The 19,411-nt window shown below is 48.5% G+C and overlaps 1 protein-coding gene across 1 annotated transcript; it reads right to left on the reverse strand.

The window, feature by feature from the left end:
* Positions 1-16,373: 16,373 nt before the first annotated feature.
* LOC138928456 (uncharacterized) lies at positions 16,374-19,185 on the reverse strand. The gene is made up of 2 exons (XM_070285532.1): positions 17,249-19,185; positions 16,374-16,560 (listed from the first exon to the last, which is right to left on the reverse strand). The coding sequence occupies exons 1-2, from the start codon at positions 19,183-19,185 to the stop codon at positions 16,374-16,376; spliced, it is 2,124 nt and encodes a 707-aa protein (XP_070141633.1).
* Between the last annotated feature and the right edge of the window lie 226 nt (positions 19,186-19,411).

Genomic DNA, 19,411 nt, shown 5'->3' on the forward strand with positions numbered 1-19,411 from the left:
TCGGTGGTGTCAAATGCCAACCCAGTGGCTCCCCCGATGGTCACTATCTCGGCGCCGGCCGTTACCAAAAGCGGCCCCCAACAGTCGACAATTTCTGGCGTTGCCAAACGTGGACCGGTGCCTTTGGCTGGTGTTGCTCCGAAAAAACAGATTTTTGTTTCCCGCCTCAATCCAGGCGCTTCTGAGGGCGACGTTAAGACCCACTTGAGCAGCAAATTGAATGTTTCTGTTACTGAATTTAGTGTCTCCAAGTTCAATTTTAAGCAAAGACGTGATATATCTTCGTTTAAAATTACAATTTCTGACCTACTATTTTCTAAGGCTCTTGATCCTTCTGTGTGGCCTAAGCATGCAATTGTTCATGAATTCGAACACAAAAGTTCTCCTTGTGCTCGCGGGCCTCAAACTCCTTCAACTAGGCCTCCAAAAAACTAATAGACTCTTTTGTTCTTCACTATCAGAATGTTCGTAGTTTACTTGGCAAGCTCCGTAGGCTGCACGTCAATAGTGTCTCTTTCGATGCCAATGTTATTGTCTTTACAGAAACATGGCTCAACTCCTCTGTGTCTGACTCTGAGATTTTTTCATGGAACTATACCATCTTTAGACGTGATCGTCCTATACGGACAGGCGGTGGTGTTCTCATTGCGGTTAAATCCGATCTGGTTTCCAATATCATTTCTAAAACTGACTCTGATATAGAGTTTGTGACGGTTCGCATCCAGGTTTATGATTATTCTATCTACGTTTCATGCTCGTATATTCCGTCTAGGTCTGATACCGATATTTATATGCAGCATTTATCCTTAATTCAAGAAATTCATTCTTCCCTTGGTGTTAATGACCACCTTATCGTCACGGGTGATTTTAATCTGCCCTCCATTTCCTGGATGCCCTTACCTGATTCAAATGTTCTTGTCCCCACCTCACCCCACGATTTAATTCATGGTCTCATTGACCATTCATTGGGACAAGTAAATTTTGTTAGGAACTGCAGTAATAACGTCTTAGACCTCATCTATGTCCCTCATCTATGTCTCTGAGTTTGCCAATGCCTACGTCACTAGAATTGACCCTCTTTCTAGTCCTGAGGACGCTTATCATCCCACTTTGGAGCTAACCCTCGAAGCCTCCACTCCATTATTATTGTGTCCGGAAGCTGAGCCTGCAACGTTTCGTTGCTTTCGAAAAGCTAAGTTTACAGAAATGAACCACCACTTATACTTAACGGATTGGACTTTCTTGAACTCCACAGAGGATCCCGCAGACATTGTTAAGCATTTCTATGAAATAATGTACTCAGTTTTTGACATGTATGTCCCTTCATTTCCCTCACCAGAAGTTTCTCATAAGCCCCCTTGGTTTTCTCGTCGGCTTTCTTATCTAAAAAATCTGAAATCCAGACTGTTTAAAAAGTACAGCAAATCTGGTCTTTAAGTCGACCATTCGAGATATTTAACTGCTCGTACAAATTTCCTAGCACACAATTCTGAATGCTACAGAAACCACTTAAATCGGTGCAAAATTGAGTTTCAGGCTAACCCGAAGCAATTTTACGCTTTTGTAAACTCGAAACGGAAATCTCAACAATTTCCTTCATGTCTTCATTTCGATAATGCCTCCGCTTCCAATGAGCCTGATATAGCGAACCTGTTCGCAAAATTCTTCCAGACTACATACTCACAAACTAATTTTGATAACAACTCAGAGTATTCTTTTCCACTCCCGCATTCCAATTGCATTTTTATGCCTGTAATCAGCGAAGATGATTTTCTTCCTAATCTCAGAACAATCAAACTTTCCTTTTCCTCTGGTCCAGATCTTGTACCTAGCTGCGTTCTGAGAAATTGTGCCAGCTCATTATGTAGACCACTGTCTAGACTTTTTCAGTTATCACTTCAGCATTCGTTTTTCCCCAAAGTTTGGAAAGAATCGTTTATCATTCCGCTTCATAAAAAGGGCAGTAAATCTAATATTGAACACTATAGAGGTATAGCAAAACTTAGTGCGATTCCCAAATTATTCGAATTTCTTATTACTACTCAGCTTCAGCACCACTGTAGCTCAATAATGTCCCCCTCACAGCATGGCTTCATGAAACGTAAATCAACGTCTACAAATCTCCTTGAGTTTGTTGCTGTCATAAGAAACGCGTTTAAAAATAACACCTAAACCGATGTTATCTTTACAGATTTCAGCAAAGCTTTCGATTCGGTGAATCATCAATTACTGCTGAAGAAACTTTGTCTGTTGGGTTTTCCGGTTACGTTGATCAAGTTGATTTCTACTTATTTGTCGAACCGTACTCAAAGAGTTGCATTCAAGGGTTCATTCTCAAACCTTGTTCACGTGACTTCTTGTGTTCCTCAAGGGAGCCACCTCGGTCCTCTTCTATTTGGCATTTTTATAAATGATCTGCCCCAAGTTATTCTCCACTCTTACGTCTTGATGTATGCTGACGACGTAAAACTATGTTTGCCTCTTGTGAATCCTGACTCTGCTCAGCTTTTGCAAGCCGATTTAAACAACATGTTGTCCTGGTGCACTCACAATTTATTGTTTCTTAACAACTCCAAATGTAAATACATGTCGTTTTACCGCAGAAATTGCTTCCAGGCCAACTATTTCTTAGGCACGAGTGTTCTTGAACGTATTCACTCTGTAACGGATCTTGGTATTCTATTTACCCACAACTTGAGCTTCACCGATCAAATCGGTATAATTGTCGATAAAGCAAAGGGTGTTTTTGCTTTCGTAGAACGATGGTCTAAGGAATTCGATGATCCCTACACTACAAAACTCTTATATATATCCCTGGTTCGGCCCATACTCGAATATTGTTCGTGCGTATGGTCCCCCCAATATGCAAAGTATCAGGACCTTATCGAATCGGTACAGAAACAATTCCTTTTGTTTGCTTTTCGGGGTTTAGACTGGGACCCTCATCGCCACCTTCCTCCGTATGCCGACAGACTACGCCTTCTGGACCTGCCTTCTCTTAAGGATCGTCGGACCTGCCATGGCGTGATGTTCCTGCATAAATTAATAAATGGATATATTTTTTCCAGTAATCTTCTTAAGCAAATACGCTTTTCAGTTCCTTCTAGGCCATCACGTTACTTTCGGCCTATAGCTTTGGATATTTGTAAAACTAATTTCGAGGCACACGATCCTTTTCGCGTTTTATGTTCGCTTTACAACGACATTTACTCCCTGTTATATTTTGAAATGTCATTAGACTTTAACAAAAATAATATTTTAAGACACCTATCCTTGCCTCAGACCACCTGATGTGAGTCGGAGCATATCATTAAAAAACACTCCTTATCCGGTCTGAGGTATGGATATTGATTCAAAATGGCAGATATTTGCTAATCTTAATAAATAAATAAATAAATAAATAAATGGCTTGCCACCACACTAAGACTCCATACAGTAGAGTCGGACGCACCGCCGATATGTAGACCCAATGCATTAGAGCGGATGAGAGGCCCCATATGCTGCTAAGCATCTTCTTGGATGCATATAGCGCTTTGGTGGCCTTTTTTACCCTCTCTACTACATTGGCCTTCCACGTCAGCTTGCTGTCAAGTACAATGCCGATGTATTTGACTTGTGTTTTCCGGGTCAGCCTGGTTTTGTTAATTTTCGGGGGGATCCATTGCGGCACCATGTATCTCCTGGTTAAGAGAATAAGGTCCGTCTTATCCGCATTGATATTGAGTCCTACCTTCTCCGCCCACTCACATATCTCCCTGAGCGTTGTTTCCATTGTGACGAAGTCACAAAACAGATGTACATAATGTAAATATATATAATAGGTATAATTAATATTAATCCTAGAAGTTAGCATATTTTATAAGTTAGAATTAAGCACACACACCACACACACACACACCCACACGCACACACACACACCTACAACTGTATATTTAGTGGCACGAAGCCAAACGTATTTTGCCCATGGAGGGCCAAATTATAATTAAGCAAAGACAGAAAACAAGTAGATGTACACGTTTTTAGGGAAGCGACTGTAGGGACCGCGACGCGCTGAAAACATTTCCCCTCTCCGCTGCCGACGCGAACAGCGGCAGAGGCAGCGACATTTCCCCTCCGACGATCGTGCGTGTTTACGTTTTGGTCGTGTTTATTTACATACCGATCAAAACATAAACAATAACAATAACAAAGCCGACGGCCGAAAGCTGCGCTGCCCGGACATTTTTGGCAGAGACGAGGCGACAAGGGCTTTGCAAGCTGCGACCGCGATCACTTCTCTGGCAGCTGCGAACGCGATCGATCGAAGTTAGTCCCCGCGACTCGAAACAGTCAAAACCAACGGCTAAGTCCAAAAGGACCCGCGAGTGTAAAATCATACCCGGCTGCCGGACACGTGTCCCAGCCCACCGATAACAGCGGGTGAGCCGGCCGAGCGCCATGTGAGGGCAGATTCTTGGAGTGTGGCGTAGGGCCAGGCAGGGTATTGTAGCCGTAGCCAAAGTTAGGAATAAATGTACAAAGTAGTTAAGCAATAAAAATGAAGATCAAAGTCGTATCTCTTTCTCCCTCTCTCTCACACCGAACTCCGCGTAGCAACAGTCAACCCTTATTCTGACGCGTGCCAAAGTGTTCCCCTCCCGCTCACTCACTCGCCGAGCTGGTGGCTGGGTTCTCCCGCACCAACTTCGCGTGGCCGCTGGGCAAGCTCCGGGCCGGAGAAGCGGGACGGGAGCGGGATTTGTCGCCGCTGGGTTCTCCCGGGCACAGATCTGGCGTGGGCATCGGGGCTGCTGGGTTTTCCCGAGCTACGAGCTCCTCGCCGCCGGCACGTGTTTCCAAGTTTCCCCTTCCCCTCTCCTTTCCCTTCCGATCTGCATTTTGCCCGCCATCGCCGCTGGGTCATCCCGGGCGGCGGAGATTTTGCCGATCGGAAGAGTCGCCGCTGCTGGGCAACCGGGCGAGCGCAGGAAAACGGAGGAGCACCTGGCCACCGCCAGGGTGATCGCGCGCTTTAGGTTTCCCCTTCCCCTCTCCCTCTCCCTTTCGATCTGCATTTTGCCCGCCATCGCCGCTGGGTCATCCCGGGCGGCGGAGATTTTGCCGATCGGAAGAGGCGCCGCTGCTGGGCAACCGAGCGGGCGCAGGAAACGGAGGAGCACCTGGCCATCGCCAGGGTGACCATTCTAGATTCCCATTTTTCCCGAAGTAAGATTTGCCTTTAAAAACGAGCCCCTTTTGCCTAGAAAATTCATTAAAAATTCGGCGTCCATGTTCTGGCCGTCTCTAAAAATATAAATATTTCTGGAGAGGAATCCTGGGCCGCTGAGGTTTACCCCGGCCTAAGACACATCCTTACAGATGGCGCCCGGAGCAGGGACCGGTCAGGACAGCTAGGATAATTTTTCTCAGTGGATTAAAGCCCCACTGGCCGAAAACAAAATTTGTTTTCAGTAGAAAAATATATAAAAATAAATTTTTCAAAAGGCAAAAACAGGGAAATTTAGTTTTCTAAATGACGAGGATAGAAAATTTAATGTCAGGAAATATATTTCATAAACATATTTTTCGACCAGCGCGCATTCGTTTTTGCGAGTGTAAGAAATTTTCGTCCCACGTGTCGCGATGTACGGTCGCCGGCAAAAATCGGCAAAGTACAGGAGAAAAGGGAATAGGAAAAAAACGCGTGGTAAATTTCCATTGGTGCATACGCATCGTCGCCAAAAAACAAGCGGTACAGTCACGCCAGAAATCGTAGTCAACGTCACTGCCAGCGTCAACGCCGGCAAAGGGACGCTTCAAGCACACACACACGTGGCCCACACACATCTCCAGTTCTGCTCTGCCCGCGGCAGCAGCGTCGGCTAGCTTAAGCATTACGATAAATACAGGGGACCCTCGCTAGGAGGGACACACTTCGCAAGTTCAGCTCTTTGAGTACACATCGCTCGCAGTTTATACCCTTTGAAATCAACTCATCACACTCATCGTCGTATCCTTTCGCACATCAGGAAGATTTCCAAAATCCTTCAACCACGTCGAGGACACCCGCGAACCCTCAAAGAATCCTGCGAGATCCTGCCGCCGAGAATATAATAAAAATTATAAAAAAAAAAATAATAATAATAAGGATTTAAATAAACAAATAATTCCAAATAATAAACCAAATTAATAATTAAACAAGCCCAAATATAATAAATAACCCATTAAATTCAAGTATAAAAATAAATTAAATAAATCCAAATGAAATAAACCAATAATAAAATAAATCCAGGAATAATATTATTTGAATAAAATAAAATAACAGCCGAGAAACAAATATACTGAAAAATCGAATAAATAATAATCACCGAATAAACACTAAAAGAATAAATAATAATCGATAGCCGAAGATACTGGAAACGAATAAAATACCGAATAAAATAAATCGAATAAATAAACTATCGATAAATCAAAATAATAAAATACGAATAAATAAGGATAAATAAATATTAAAGAATAAACAATAAGATTGGAATAAATATAATAAAACACCAATAAGATATAACGAAATACAATTCCCGGGACAAATTCTCTGTGATCCTGCGAGATCCGAATCAAGGGTATACGTGCACACAGTACGGATCCTGCGAGATCCTCTTCCGCAAACTCGTATCCGACAACATAGAACCAGGTCGCTGCCACGGTATCCTGCCGTTTTCCACTCTCTCGAGCCCCGTTGTTATTTCTGATCCTTTTCTCCGCGTATCCTGCGAACCATGGGTGTCACGTGGATAAGCTACCGCAAAAAGATGGAATTAGAAGCCATCCTAGGCGAGTTCGGACTCGACCGAAGCGGCACGGTAGACGAGCAACGTGCGCGGCTCATAGCATTCTCGCGGCAGCCAGAGCTCTGGCGGCAAATATCTACCTTGGAAGTGAACGAACGCCCACCATTCTCCTCGTGATGTCGGACGCACTGGACGACATACTCCTAGGAATGGATTTCCTCTGCGGGATCGGAGCAACCCTGCTCTGCGGCGGGCAGACCCTCCGACTGCGACCGAACGACCAGCGAAGAACAACAACAGAGCCACGCTCTGACCAGCGAAGACCAACAACAGAGCCACGCTCTGACCAGCGAAGACCAACAACAGAGCCACGCTCTGACCAGCGAAGACCAACGACAGAGCCACGCTCTGACCAGCGAAGACCAACGACAGAGCCACGCTCTGACCAGCGAAGACCAACAACAGAGCCACGCTCTGACCAGCGAAGACCAACGACAGAGCCACGCTCTGACCAGCGAAGACCAACGACAGAGCCACGCTCTGACCAGCGAAGGGAGCCACGCTCCAACCCACGGGACCAGTCCGCAGAGCCACGCTCTGACCAACGAAGAACGACGAGGGAGTCACACTCCAACCACGAAGAGCCATCCAAGGCACATCACTCAGAGCCACGCTCTGATCAACGAAACACATCGACGGAGCCACGCTCCACATCCGAAGAACCACCAGAGGCACCTCATGCAGAGTCACACTCTGATCAGCGAAGGGCGACAATGGAGTCACACTCCACCTACGCCGAGAAGCCACAGAAGACAGCCCAAGGAGAGCCACTCTCTACCCATCGAGGGCAGCCAAGGAAGCCATGCTCCGATCCCGAAGACCAGCCAAGCACCTCACCTCGAGCACAGTTTCGAGACACAACTTCACCAGCGACGGAGAACCAGCCGCCCTGTTGGAGACAGGCTTTGCCCGTGGCAGATGCCACAGCCGTGCAACGGAATCCCTTCCGTACCTCCACAAAACGTGTCCGCTTCCAGGATCACGTCGAGGAAACGCCGGAGCCGAGCCCGCCCCTATGCGGAACCGTCAATTCGGTGAGTCATCCCACAGAGGATCAGGTCTCTTTCCAGACAGAGGAACCCGAGACGCCGGATTACCCCGAGCCTTGGGTGAAGGAGTTTCTGGACCAGGAACTGGCCAAATTTGATACTCTCTCAGGGGTATCACACATCGCAGAGCATCGCATCTTCATGCGCACCGATCGACCCCTTAAATAGCGACAACCGCCTTCAGCCCGCCTACCACAAGGCACGACGAGCCACACGCTCCACAGATTCCGCAGCACCGCGGCCTACCAGACAATGGACATACAAGGCCATCCGCCGACTCCCGCCCCGGCGCCACAGGACACCGCATGAATGTACGGTGCGGTCGACGAGCTCCTACAGGCGCTCCACGGCGCCGGCCAAGCCAGCCGCTTCCCAGCGACAGCCTCGCCGACCCCTTCCGGCCACGGGCTCTACCCGTCGAGGACATCACCATCGACGCCGACGACATGGAGGAGGCGGACCCGGGCGACCGCTCCGGGCCCTGTCGGCCCTCTACCAAGGGGATGCCACCATTGGCGTCCCAGCATACCAGCCCCAGCGGGCCACGACCACTCCCTCTGGAAGTCGCCCACCACCGCGGCGATGACGAGGGGGGGGTGAACGCGGATGACCACGCCGAACTACGGCCATCATCTGCAAGGGGAATGCCGCCCCTAGTGCCCAGGCACATCGGCCCCATTGGGCCACAACGACTCCCTCCAGAAGTCGCCCACCGTGGCGACCGTGGCTGGATCTTCGCCGCTACAAGGCCGGGCCCCAGCCACCACCAGTCGCAGCCGATCTCCTCCGCCCTCGTACGAGGAGATATTTGGCCCAGGTCTCTACGCCGGCCCTCACGCTACCGCCAGATGCGCCGCGGAACCCCAAGACGCGATCCTCGACCACGCCTGCCCACCATCGCGGAACTGGCCGCAGAGGAGGCGCGCCGAAGAGCGGAGGACTTTAGCGAGGAACTCGGCAACCCACCGGTTGCCCAACCGCCAACGAATGGCCCACCATCACCGACCCCGCGCCGCCGAGCACGGCGTCGGAGCGCACCATGGGCAGACAGCCCGCCCAGCTCATCCGACGAATCGTCGTTGGACACCGACGAGGGAGCCCTCAACCCTCCCCGCTGGGTGCCTGCCCCGGCGGGATGGACCACGCCGAACGGCACTTTGCCGGCCGCCCTACTCCACCGGATCCAAGGCCGACTCGAGACTCCTCGACGACAGACGATTCGAGTTCTGGAGGAGGAGGCGAATCAACGCTTCCGCGTCCAAATAAATAGGAACGGCAAGGTAATCGTCACTCTCCAGCCCTCCCGAAGATGGGATGGAGTGTGATGAAGTCACAAAACAGATGTACATAATGTAAATATATATAATATAATTAATATTAATCCTAGAAGTTAGCATATTTTATAAGTTAGAATTAAGCACACACACCACACACACACACACCCACACGCACACACACACACCTACAACTGTATATTTAGTGGCACGAAGCCAAACGTATTTTGCCCATGGAGGGCCAAATTATAATTAAGCAAAGACAGAAAACAAGTAGATGTACACGTTTTTAGGGAAGCGACTGTAGGGACCGCGACGCGCTGAAAACATTTCCCCTCTCCGCTGCCGACGCGAACAGCGGCAGAGGCAGCGACATTTCCCCTCCGACGATCGTGCGTGTTTACGTTTTGGTCGTGTTTATTTACATACCGATCAAAACATAAACAATAACAATAACAAAGCCGACGGCCGAAAGCTGCGCTGCCCGGACATTTTTGGCAGAGACGAGGCGACAAGGGCTTTGCAAGCTGCGACGGCGATCACTTCTCTGGCAGCTGCGAACGCGATCGATCGAAGTTAGTCCCCGCGACTCGAAACAGTCAAAACCAACGGCTAAGTCCAAAAGGACCCGCGAGTGTAAAATCATACCCGGCTGCCGGACACGTGTCCCAGCCCACCGATAACAGCGGGTGAGCCGGCCGAGCGCCATGTGAGGGCAGATTCTTGGAGTGTGGCGTAGAGCCAGGCAGGGTATTGTAGCCGTAGCCAAAGTTAGGAATAAATGTACAAAGTAGTTAAGCAATAAAAATGAAGATCAAAGTCGTATCTCTTTCTCCCTCTCTCTCACACCGAACTCCGCGTAGCAACAGTCAACCCTTATTCTGACGCGTGCCAAAGTGTTCCCCTCCCGCTCACTCACTCGCCGAGCTGGTGGCTGGGTTCTCCCGCACCAACTTCGCGTGGCCGCTGGGCAAGCTCCGGGCCGGAGAAGCAGGACGGGAGCGGGATTTGTCGCCGCTGGGTTCTCCCGGGCACAGATCTGGCGTGGGCATCAGGGCTGCTGGGTTTTCCCGAGCTACGAGCTCCTCGCCGCCGGCACGTGTTTCCAAGTTTCCCCTTCCCCTCTCCTTTCCCTTCCGATCTGCATTTTGCCCGCCATCGCCGCTGGGTCATCCCGGGCGGCGGAGATTTTGCCGATCGGAAGAGTCGCCGCTGCTGGGCAACCGGGCGAGCGCAGGAAAACGGAGGAGCACCTGGCCACCGCCAGGGTGATCGCGCGCTTTAGGTTTCCCCTTCCCCTCTCCCTCTCCCTTTCGATCTGCATTTTGCCCGCCATCGCCGCTGGGTCATCCCGGGCGGCGGAGATTTTGCCGATCGGAAGAGGCGCCGCTGCTGGGCAACCGAGCGGGCGCAGGAAACGGAGGAGCACCTGGCCATCGCCAGGGTGACCATTCTAGATTCCCATTTTTCCCGAAGTAAGATTTGCCTTTAAAAACGAGCCCCTTTTGCCTAGAAAATACATTAAAAATTCGGCGTCCATGTTCTTGCCGTCTCTAAAAATATAAATATTTCTGGAGAGGAATCCTGGGCCGCTGAGGTTTACCCCGGCCTAAGACACATCCTTACACCATGATCGAGCTGAGGATCGATGGACAGACTCCCGTGATAATTATGCTTATGTCATCTGCATAAGCTGTTATCTTTGGTGCTTTCCTCTCGAATCTCTTGATTAGGTCGTCTACCACCAGATTTCATAGGAGGGGCGACAGAACCCCACCTTGCGGCGTGCCTCTGTGCGCTCTTCTCACCATGGAAGCGGTGCCCCAATCTGATTGTACCCGTCGGCAACTTAGAAGATTTTTTATCCACAAGTTGATAACGGGGGACGAGTTGGTCGCTTCTAGGCGATCCATTATTGCGTCCGTGCTAATGTTGTTGAATGCCCCGGGTATCTCCACGAACACTCCAAGTACATATTCCTTATTGTTTAGGGCTCTCGTAATGGTGGCTACCAACGAATGTAGTGCCGTCTCCACTGATTTCCCCTTCGTGTAGGCGTGCTGGTTGGTCGACAGTTCTCTTCCTACATCGTTCCTGATGTATAGGTCCAGCAGCTTTTCAAGCGTTTTTAGTAGGAATGAGGTGAGGCTTATCGGTCTGTAATCCGGGATATAGCCCGTGCTTAAACAAGCTGTATATATTGCGTGGAGCCATGGGGTGATCACTTCCTTTGTTGCCTGCAGCATGGCTGGGAATATTCCATCTAGTCCTGGTGCTTTTATCCTCGCAAAGGAGTCTATAGCCCAGTGGATTCTTTTAGAGGATATTAGATCTTTTGGGAGATTCTCTTCTCCAGTGGCTAGGTCCTGGTGCTTATCCACATCGGGTACCTCAGTGCATCCTGGGAAATGCGCATGCATTAGTGCTGTTAGGGCTGTTTGAGCTGACTCTGTATGATTGGCTGCTTCGATAGTAGCTTCCGGAGTCTAGCCGTTTCCGGGGCAGTCTCTATATTGGAGCAGAAGTTTCTCCATGAGTTTCTCGGATTCTACTATGCCCGGATAGATCGCGAGCCGTGCCGCGAGAGTCTCCTTAAACTTTCCCTAGTATTCCGGGGGTTTCAAAAGACTGATTGTTTTGGAGAGTGTTCGAATGCGTATTGGAACCGTATGTACTTATGACCTGAAAAGGATAGTCTCTCAAGGACTTTCCATTCTGATACCAAAGTACCTTGTCCCCTTACCAGAGTAAGATCTAGCACGTTTGAGGAGGTGGGACCTACATAGGTGTGTTCCTCCCCCACGTTTGCTATACTCAGGTTGGTTGAGAGTATAAAGTCTAAGAGGGACTCACCTCTGTCGTTTATGTCGGGGCTCCCCCATATACAGTGGTGCGCGTTGGCGTCTGGTGGGGCCGTCCTGTAGTGTGCCATGTAGCAGGAAGCATCACCACGGTCAGGTCATCAGAGCTGTAATGAGACATAAGGTTAGACCCTTCCGTACAATTACGGCGGTTCTATTCCTGCATAACGTTGGTGGATGGAGCAAATTGTAATTTGCGGACTTCAGTCCGCGATGGCATTGCCTGAGGCGATCCATCGCTCCTGAACCATGTCCCAGCCCAGCCCCAGTAAAAGACCCGGCCACGCCTAGCTGTGGCTAACAAATAAGTATATTACAAAGTTCTTAGTAAATAACATGTGACACTTATAGTTATGAATGAGGTAGGTAAGGCAGATAGTCTTAAATTTTGAACAGTAATATTTGTTCACGCCAGGAGGCCCCTGTCCCCCCTCTGCTCACGGAGCGTCCAAAAGCTCAAGCGCTCCCAGCGTAGCAACGCTCGCCCGCTCTCGCCCTTTTGCTCTCCCGCGCTTGCTCTCCCGCAGCGCTGCTCCCGTTGCTCCGGTGTACACACACACATACTCGCGCCCCAAATATCGGCATCTCCGCAAAAGTCAAAAGGCAAAGTGAAATTGTATGGTGAAGAAAAATAAAGGCATAATTAATATTCGGCATCGGGAAAGTAATTGTTTCGGGAGTTCACTGTTCGCCGAACAGTTCGCCGCTGCCGCGATTTTTTTTGTGTGCTATTTTTTTTCACATAATTTGTGCTATTCCGCCCACCCCCACCCTTCCCTTATGTACATGCCCCCCCCCCCCCCCCTAATGCTAAATAAACGAATTAAAAAAAAAAAAAAATGCATGCATGCATGCCCATACAATATATATTTTCTGATATATATATATATATATATATATAAACCGCGACAAAACAACAAACGTTTAGGACAAAACGGCAAATCAATTCACGGGTGCGACTACGACTGTGTGTTTTTTTTCCGCCTTTTCCATATTAACCGCCAGCGCCAAGGTTTTAATTCCACCTTCCCGGCTCCGTAATAATTTTCCGAATTATTAATTTATTATTTGCGGCCAATAATTTTTCTTCGAGTTATTGGTGGATTAATTTATTTATTACGGGAAGAAACCAAACATTCGTGGGTCTCTGTTTAGTCCTGTTCCGAGCCCACCAAAGCCGGATACAACCTTCTCATCCAAGACACTTAAATACAGAAATTTTGTTCCTCGACATTCCGGTCGACGTTCGTTGTTTTTATTTATTTTTTGTCCAAGTCGGCGCCCGACGCCCTTACTCGAGTGATTTCCTCCTTCACGAGTTTTCGTCAATTTTTTTTCTCGGTGGTGCCCGAGGCTCTCAGAACCTGAGCCCGACATTTAATTCTTGAATTCACCCGCGGCATCCACTGGCAGTGTGACCGTAAGCGAGCACATTGTGTTCTCCGAGTGCGGAATTTTCTGGGATATTTTGTACTGCATAAGTTATACAATTCCGCTGCTTCTGGCAGATCCTATTGCGTCCCTTTGCCAAAGTGACCCCAAGTCCCATTCCAAAACTTGTTTTCCGTCACGTTTTCGAACCATTGATTTCGGGACTTGTCCGTTTCCTGCGGCGACCAACTGATTCGGCACCCATTCGACTTCAAGGATGCCCACGGCAGACGAGGAACAGGCTCCTCTGATTCCATCAATTCCAAGTCCGTATCTCTACAGCCTGATTAATTAAAGCCAAAGGCTGCCGCTGTCATTCCAAAGGCAAAAAGTCCAGAGGCCGTCGACACTTCCCCCGGTACCTCATCCAGATTGACTCGGTCGGTTGCCAAGATGGCTCAATCCGCACTCGATACCCTCCGCAAGTTAATTTCCCCAACGGACCGTGTGAGCCATTTCGAAGCTGACATCAACACTCCGAGCGCCCCTGAAACCTATAGATTTTCCCCCGCCATGTGCCAGGTTCATCGGGATCAGATTCGGGCCCTGTGGGATAAGGTGAAGAAGAGCTATGAAAACTGCTCCGACCTACTTTCCGTGTCCGCCGACAGCGCTGCCACCTCAACTGTGCTTGAATCCAAGTACAGTTATTGCTACTCCGTCTATTCGAGGTGTGTGGTCCTGTTACAAGAAATAATCGACAAGGCCGCCGCCCAGTCCACTCCGGCTTCCGCCCCTATGCCCACACCCCCGTCCATGGGTTGTCGATTGCCACCAGAGGACACAGAAGTTTTCGCTGGCGATTATCTTCGGTGGCCCACCTTCAGAGACCTTTTCACCGCGATATATATTCACAACTCGCGCCTCACACCGGTGGAAAAGTTGTTCCACTTGTTATCCAAAACAAGGGGCGATGCGCACGCCATCGTATCAAAGCCCCTCTGACAAATGATGGCTTCATCTCCGCGTGGCAAAGCCTCACCGACCGCTTCGAGAATCATATATATCATATATATCAATAACATTTGCCATTTAGGCCGCGATTTCCAAGCGCGAGCCTTAATCCACTCTGGTTCCGAGGCAACCTTCATCACGGAGAGGTTATTCAGTCGAATAAGCCCACCATTTAAACCAGTTCAGACCAAGGCACGTAATCATTATAAGTGAAAAAATAAAAATCAACGATTAATGATTATCTATTGATTTTAATATATTTCGCTTGCCATTAATAATTATAATTTTATATTTACTTCATCGCTCAAAGAATAATAATTATTATTTTGAGCGAAAAAAGTTCGATCAAAAAATAATGATTTTTTTGAGCAATATTTTTTCGCTCAGAATTTCGCTCAATGTGTAAATAACTTCTTTCTGCGAGGTTTCTTCGAAAAAATTTTTACATGCTTATATGAACCCAAAACCAACGAACCCAAAATCACATTTTTAAATAAAAAAAAAAATTGTTAATACCTTTTTTTTATTTTATTGTTTTTTAATAAACTTTTTTAACTTTGTAATATAATTTCTTATGAATCGAGAACCGACGAACCCAGAAAATGCATTACAAAAATACTATATTGATTTTGTAAATAAGAATTTTATTTATTTAATTTTAAAAAAAGAAGCTTCTGCAATGGATCTGCAGAAAGATTGCTTCTTAAATCGGTCAGCATCAATTTTTTGGTAGTAACTTTTATTTTACTCATAACTCTTATTTGCAATCCCTGTTATTTTTTGATCGAACTTTTTTCGCTCAACATAATAATTATTATTCTTTGAGCGAGTAAATAAAACTCAAAAATTAATAATTAAAATTGGTTTATTATATAAAAAATCTAGATTTCAGCAATCATTGGTTATCTCGAAAGAGCATCCAAATTGTAGCCGATTGGTATAATTCGTTTCTTTGTGCGACTTTTCCAAGTGAATGATTTTTTTGTTTAAAGAAAACATTGATAATCATTATTTACGGTCCCTGGTTCAGACCCGAGCTTCCGGGCTCAATGATACAGTTGCCGCCCAATCCACCAAGCCCTGCACTATCGCCATCCGAGCGCCTTCCAGACCCGGGCTGCAGCTGGAAACTGCAGCTTATGTCCTTCCGCAGTTAGCCGGGAAGCTACCCTCGTATCCGATTCCACGAGACCTACTGAAAGAACTTCCTGACGTCCCGCTTGCTGATCCAACGTTTTTCGAGAGCTCCGAAATTGACGTCCTCTTGCCGAATCTGCAACCCGCTCCGGAAATGCCAACAGTTCCTGAAACACAGCGCTGATAAGAGGCTCCGTGCGGTTCTGGACAACCGCTATTGTTCATACTGTTTGGCCCACGAACATTCTGAGAGAACCTGCCGCAGTGGTGACCAATGCAAGACGTGCAATCAGCACCACCACACAATCCTGCATGAGCATGACCATCCAGTGCATACACCCCGTTCGCAGCATCGGGCACTTCCATATTTAAAGTTCGCACACTATCGACCATAGCGAAGGTCGTCCCTCTCCTGATGGAAGCGGCCGTCTGCCCGCAATAACCAGTCGCCTGTCACTCCGATGTTTTATGTAACTGTGGTGTCGTAGCTCTATTCCGTGTTCCAAATCGCAAGGTTTCTATTACTAATTCCGATTTTTATCTCCGTCCTACTCCGCCAGTAATAGCAAACAGCATGTCCCCACGTCCACGCAGCGCCATCGCACTGGAGCGCAGTTGTTCTCGAGGTTCCCATTCCTACCGATGCCGAGTCTGCAGCGGGATCCATCCGCTCAAGAAGTGCCGCCGACTTTTCCGATTGAGTGCCGAGAAGAGGCTCCGGGCCGTCCTCGCCAACCGGTACTGCCCCAACTGCTTGGCGCATAAGCATTCCGATGGAGGCCAAGACCATCACACGTTGCTGCACCTACCCGAGCAACCAATGGATCCGCGCCAATCGCGTCAGGAGGCGCGACGGTCCCGGAGAGCTAGTGGCCGGCCTCGGAATTCTTCAGCTGCTCCTCGGACTTCGTCTGCCACCCCACGGCGTTCTACAGCCGCTTCTCTGCCCTCGTCCGGCACTCCACGGAATTCTTCAGCTGCTCCTCGGACTTCGTCTGCCACTCCACGGCGTTCTGCAGCCGCTCCTCTACCATCGTCCGGTACGGGTTTATTGCAACCCGAGTGATTGCAAGAGGGGGGAGAATGTTCACGCCAGGAGGCCCCTGTCCCCCCTCTGCCCACCGAGCGTCCAAAAGCTCAAGCGCTCCCAGCGTAGCAACGCTCGCCCGCTCTCGCCCTCTTGCTCTCCCGCACTCGCTCTCCCGCAGCGCTGAGCGCTTTCGCACTCTCGAGCGCGGGCCTCGGGCTGCGCTGCCGAACACTTGGATCGGCCGCTGCCGCTCTCTCGCTCTCGCTTAGCGAAGTAAGCGGGCGGGAGCGCGGCCGTTTGCTTAAGCTTAGTTTAGTTCCATGTATGCAGCGAAATAAAGCTGATCGACTACGTTTGAATCTTCGTTCCCTACGACGCCCTCGTTTTTTTATTTCTACTTCGCCACTACTTCGCTTGCGCCGTGGGAATTTTCCATCCTCTAAAACTCCACTTGTTCCGAATATTTATTATTTGAATTATACATAATATTATATTTTTAGTTAACCTGTCTTTAGCTAACACAAATTGAATTGACGGTTTCCCTACACGTGAACATGCAACATATAGTTCCCCGTTGAACACGACGCGAACCTTCGTCGTGATGCTATCTGGTTTGAAGACAGCGTGATGAAAACTGCTGGAGTCGTTTGGAGAGACTTGGTGCATATGACCTAAATCTAAATACTTTTGAATGACTGAGTCGCACTGCTCCTTCACTGGAAGGATTTTACTCAATCGCATTTCGTTTTGGAGGTACTGAGCTAGTGCGATGGGTCTGGAATGTCCCAGCTTAATATTGTCCGGCTCTTTAAAGGGCAACGAAACAACATATCTTCCATCCTCACTTCTTTTGGTGGATCGGATAAAGTTCTCCTCGCAAACCGAGGTGGATTCCTTTACTAACTTCACTGGAACATCCTCCACATCCCCAAATTTGGTGAGGATGCTGTCTGGTTTGGACTCGGTCACTGCTAATCGGGCTGAAAAAGAATAGATTCTGCTTATGGGACTCGTTGCAATAGGACCGCAAAGAGTCCACCCGAATATGGTCTCTTGACCAAGGAGTGTTCCACAAATATTGGAATGGGAGCCTCTGAGAATGATTGATGGCAGGATATCGGCACCAATAAGCACGTCAATCGGCGAGCTCCGGTAGAAATCTGGATCTGCTAGTTGCAGAGGTGGAAGATCCTTTAATGAATCCTCTGGTGTAGTGTAGGATGGGAGGTTCCCAGCTAACTGTGGTAGCACATACGCACAGGTTTCAATTTGGATATGTGGCTTGACGGGAGAACCTATGTTGAATTGACAACGCTTACGGGGCTGAGCTGCAACGGAAAGGTTGACCCCTGAAACTTGCGCTTGGATGGACTCATACGGCAACTTAATTAGGTTGAACAACCGTTCTGAGATGAAGGTTGCCTCGGAACCTGAGTCAATGAATGCCCGTGCTGAGTATTTTATGATCAAATGGCAAACTTCTATCAATGCCGTACTCAGTAGGACCCCTTGCGTGTTAACGGCAAGAAACGTTTGCACATTCGCTTGACTCGTCGATGGAGTGGACTGTATATGTTGCTGGATTGCTGTGGATGGATGGGACTGTTGGTCAGGCATAACCACTGAATGGACTGGCCGAGGGCTGCTTCGATGCAGGAGAGTATTATGACGACCATTGCAGGTGTAGCAATTATGCGTGCTGTTGCAGTCCCGGAGCAGATGCGTTCTTGCGAAACAGTTTAAGCACAACTTCTGCTGTTTTACATGGTTCTCTCGATCTGCGACTGACATGCGTAAGAATAGAGGACATCCTCGGATTGGATGGTTCTCCTGTGCGCAGAGTTTACAGCATTGCGGGTTTACCGTAACTCTGTTCTCAAAGGTCTGGATTGACCGCGAGCTATTGTCAGCCCTCAGTGCCCTGGATTGAACGCTCGCGTTCGGCTTGAACTCTTCCATCGCCTCAAGCGTTCGATGACGATCCTTTAAGAAGGCCTGGAATTCAGCCCAGAGTGGAATCTCTGACTTACTTAGCAGGGACTGTTCCCAAAGAGCCAAAGTTAGTTTTGGCAACTTGGACGAGCACAGGAAAACAAGCAGGCAATCCCAATTCGTGGTCTCGACTCTTGCTAATTGCAGGGCCGTTAAACAACCTTGGATTGTGCTCTCTAAATGCTTCAAGGATTTTCCGCATTCCTGGGCAACAGAAGGCAAATTAAACAAGATCTTTAATTGGCTATTGACCAGCAGCCTCTTGTTCTCGAACCGATTCTGCAAGTTTCTCCACGCTGACTCAAAACCATCATTGGTAAACGGAGATAAGGCCACAATGGATTTGGCCTCGCCGCTCGTCTTTGCATTGAGATGGAACAGTTTTTCGACTTCTGAAAGCCGAGGATTGCGTATATAGATGGCGGAGAAAAGGTCCCGAAATGTGGGCCATTGAACATAGTCACCATTGAAAACTTCGCACTCGACTGGAGGTAAGCGACATCCGCCCTGAGACGGCGTCAGATTGGAGGAATGAACAGACTGTTGTGCGCGTGAATCTTCAATGATCTCATTGAGGCTTGCTGCGCACCGCTCGTAAACGGTATAACAGTCGTCATACTTGGATTGCATGACTCTTATTTTGTCTTTGCCGTTTTGACTGGCCACGTCTCATATTCCTTTTCCACCTTGTCCCAGAGGGCCCTGATCTGCTCGAGTCGAACCCTACTCGTGTGGATGGACGGATTTGTGTCCGCATTGGTATTGATTCTGGCTTCAAACTGACCCACCCTATCGGTTATGGTCAGGAATTTCCTCAAGGCCTTGTCTCCCTCAGCTTGAGCCATTCTGCCACTTG

The sequence above is a fragment of the Drosophila kikkawai genome, chromosome 3L (assembly GCF_030179895.1).
Source record: "Drosophila kikkawai strain 14028-0561.14 chromosome 3L, DkikHiC1v2, whole genome shotgun sequence".
NCBI classification, from domain to species: Eukaryota; Metazoa; Arthropoda; class Insecta; order Diptera; family Drosophilidae; genus Drosophila; species Drosophila kikkawai.